The sequence below is a fragment of the Ambystoma mexicanum genome, chromosome 4p, assembly GCF_040938575.1.
Source record: "Ambystoma mexicanum isolate Mex_15411 chromosome 4p, UKY_AmexF1_1, whole genome shotgun sequence".
NCBI lineage: Eukaryota > Metazoa > Chordata > Amphibia > Caudata > Ambystomatidae > Ambystoma > Ambystoma mexicanum.
This window is the reverse complement of record NC_090927.1, coordinates 21553023-21554669: the sequence shown is the minus strand read 5'-3', so window position 1 is coordinate 21554669 and position 1647 is coordinate 21553023. Positions and strand designations below refer to the sequence as shown.

The 1647-nt window shown below is 43.8% G+C and overlaps 1 protein-coding gene across 1 annotated transcript; it reads right to left on the bottom strand.

The window, feature by feature from the left end:
• Window positions 1–482: 482 nt before the first annotated feature.
• Window positions 483–1433, bottom strand: LOC138452697 (olfactory receptor 2G6-like). Its single transcript, XM_069605043.1, has one exon. The coding sequence runs from the start codon at window positions 1431–1433 to the stop codon at window positions 483–485; it is 951 nt and encodes a 316-aa protein (XP_069461144.1).
• Window positions 1434–1647: the final 214 nt, after the last annotated feature.

Below are 1647 nucleotides of genomic sequence, written 5' to 3'. Positions count from 1 at the left end.
TTAGGCAGAGATTCTAGAATATATTATGAGCAAGAGAATGATAATTATAATTACTGACAGTATGGACAATAGAAACAGGAGTATGTTCTTATGCAGGGATACTGCAATATATTAGGAGCAAGAGAATGATAACTATCATTACTGGCGTTATCGGCAATGGAAACAGGAATATGTTGTTATGTGGGAATACTGGCATATATTGGGAGATAGAGAATGATCACTACCATCACTGGCAGTATGGGCAATAGAAACAGGAGTATGTTCTTATGTGGGGATACTGGCATATAATGCAAGATAGAAAATTATCACTATCATTACAGAAATGATACTCGGAAACAACATTCACCATTTGTTTCTAATTTTTAAAAAGAATATCCCAGGAAAGAACGCAGTCAAACTCCTCTTGATTGTTTTGGGCTTCTTTGCTACCCTCAGATGGTTATACAAACGAAAATATGTATGTCCCTCTTATCAAAATATTATCAGCCCACAATTTTCTTAAAGTGTTGAGCACGGTTCCACATTGACAGTTTTAGCAGAGCCCTTTTCACATCCTTGTTCCTGAGACTATAGATCACAGGGTTCAGCAATGGTGGGGTCACTGAATAAAAGAGTGAAATTATTTTATCCTGATTTGCAGAGTCTGTAGATGTTGGTTTCATGTACATTGAAATGGCAGTGCCATAGAATATGATGACTACGATCAGGTGCGAGGCACAGGTGGAGAAGGCTTTGTGCCGGCCTTCAGACGAGCGGATTCTCATGATGGCGGCGCTGATGCGCACGTAGGAGACGAGGGTGAAAGCACTGGGAATCAGCATCACAACAGTCGACCCAGAGAAAAGCACCATTTCTGTGACAAAGGTGTCCCCACACGACATCTTTAAGAAAATGGTGGCTTCACAAAAGAAATGGTTGATAACATTGTGACCACATAAAGGCAATCGTAATGTGGAAACCATGACCACAATCGCAATTATAAGACTAACAAGCCAGCAGCTGAGGAGCATTGTAACACAGCGAGACCTGCTCATGATGATTCTGTAATGCAAGGGAAACAAGATGGCGGCGTACCGGTCATACGCCATGACTGCCAGGAGCACGCATTCTGTACATCCAAGGAGAACGGAGGAGAACATCTGAGCAGCACATGCTGGGAAGCAGATTTTCCTCTGAGACAGGAATTGGGCCAGCAAGTAAGGCACGTTCACTGAAGAGAAGCAGACGTCCAAGATGGACAGGTTCCCCAGGAAGAAGTACATAGGAGTGTGAAGGCTCGGCTCAACAACACAGGCTGTGACCAGGGCACCATTGCTGAGGATAGTGAGCAGGTACGTTAATAGAAATAACACAAAGAGAGCCATGTTCACGCTCGGGTCCTCAGACAGTCCCAGCAGTAGGAACTCTCTCACTGCACTTCCATTCTTGTCCATCGGCTGCTTTCTTCTTATCTGTAGGAAAATGAGAAAAAACCCACAGTAAACTGAAGTAACATATTATAATACCTGTAAAGCACAGTGTGGTGCAAACACAGACTGGAGGGATGAGGGACTGTGAGAAGGTGGAGGAGTGCCTGCATAAGGGTAATGCACGACTGTAAAGACGAGGAGGAGGGATGCTGTGGTAATGACAAGGAGGGAGTGGTAA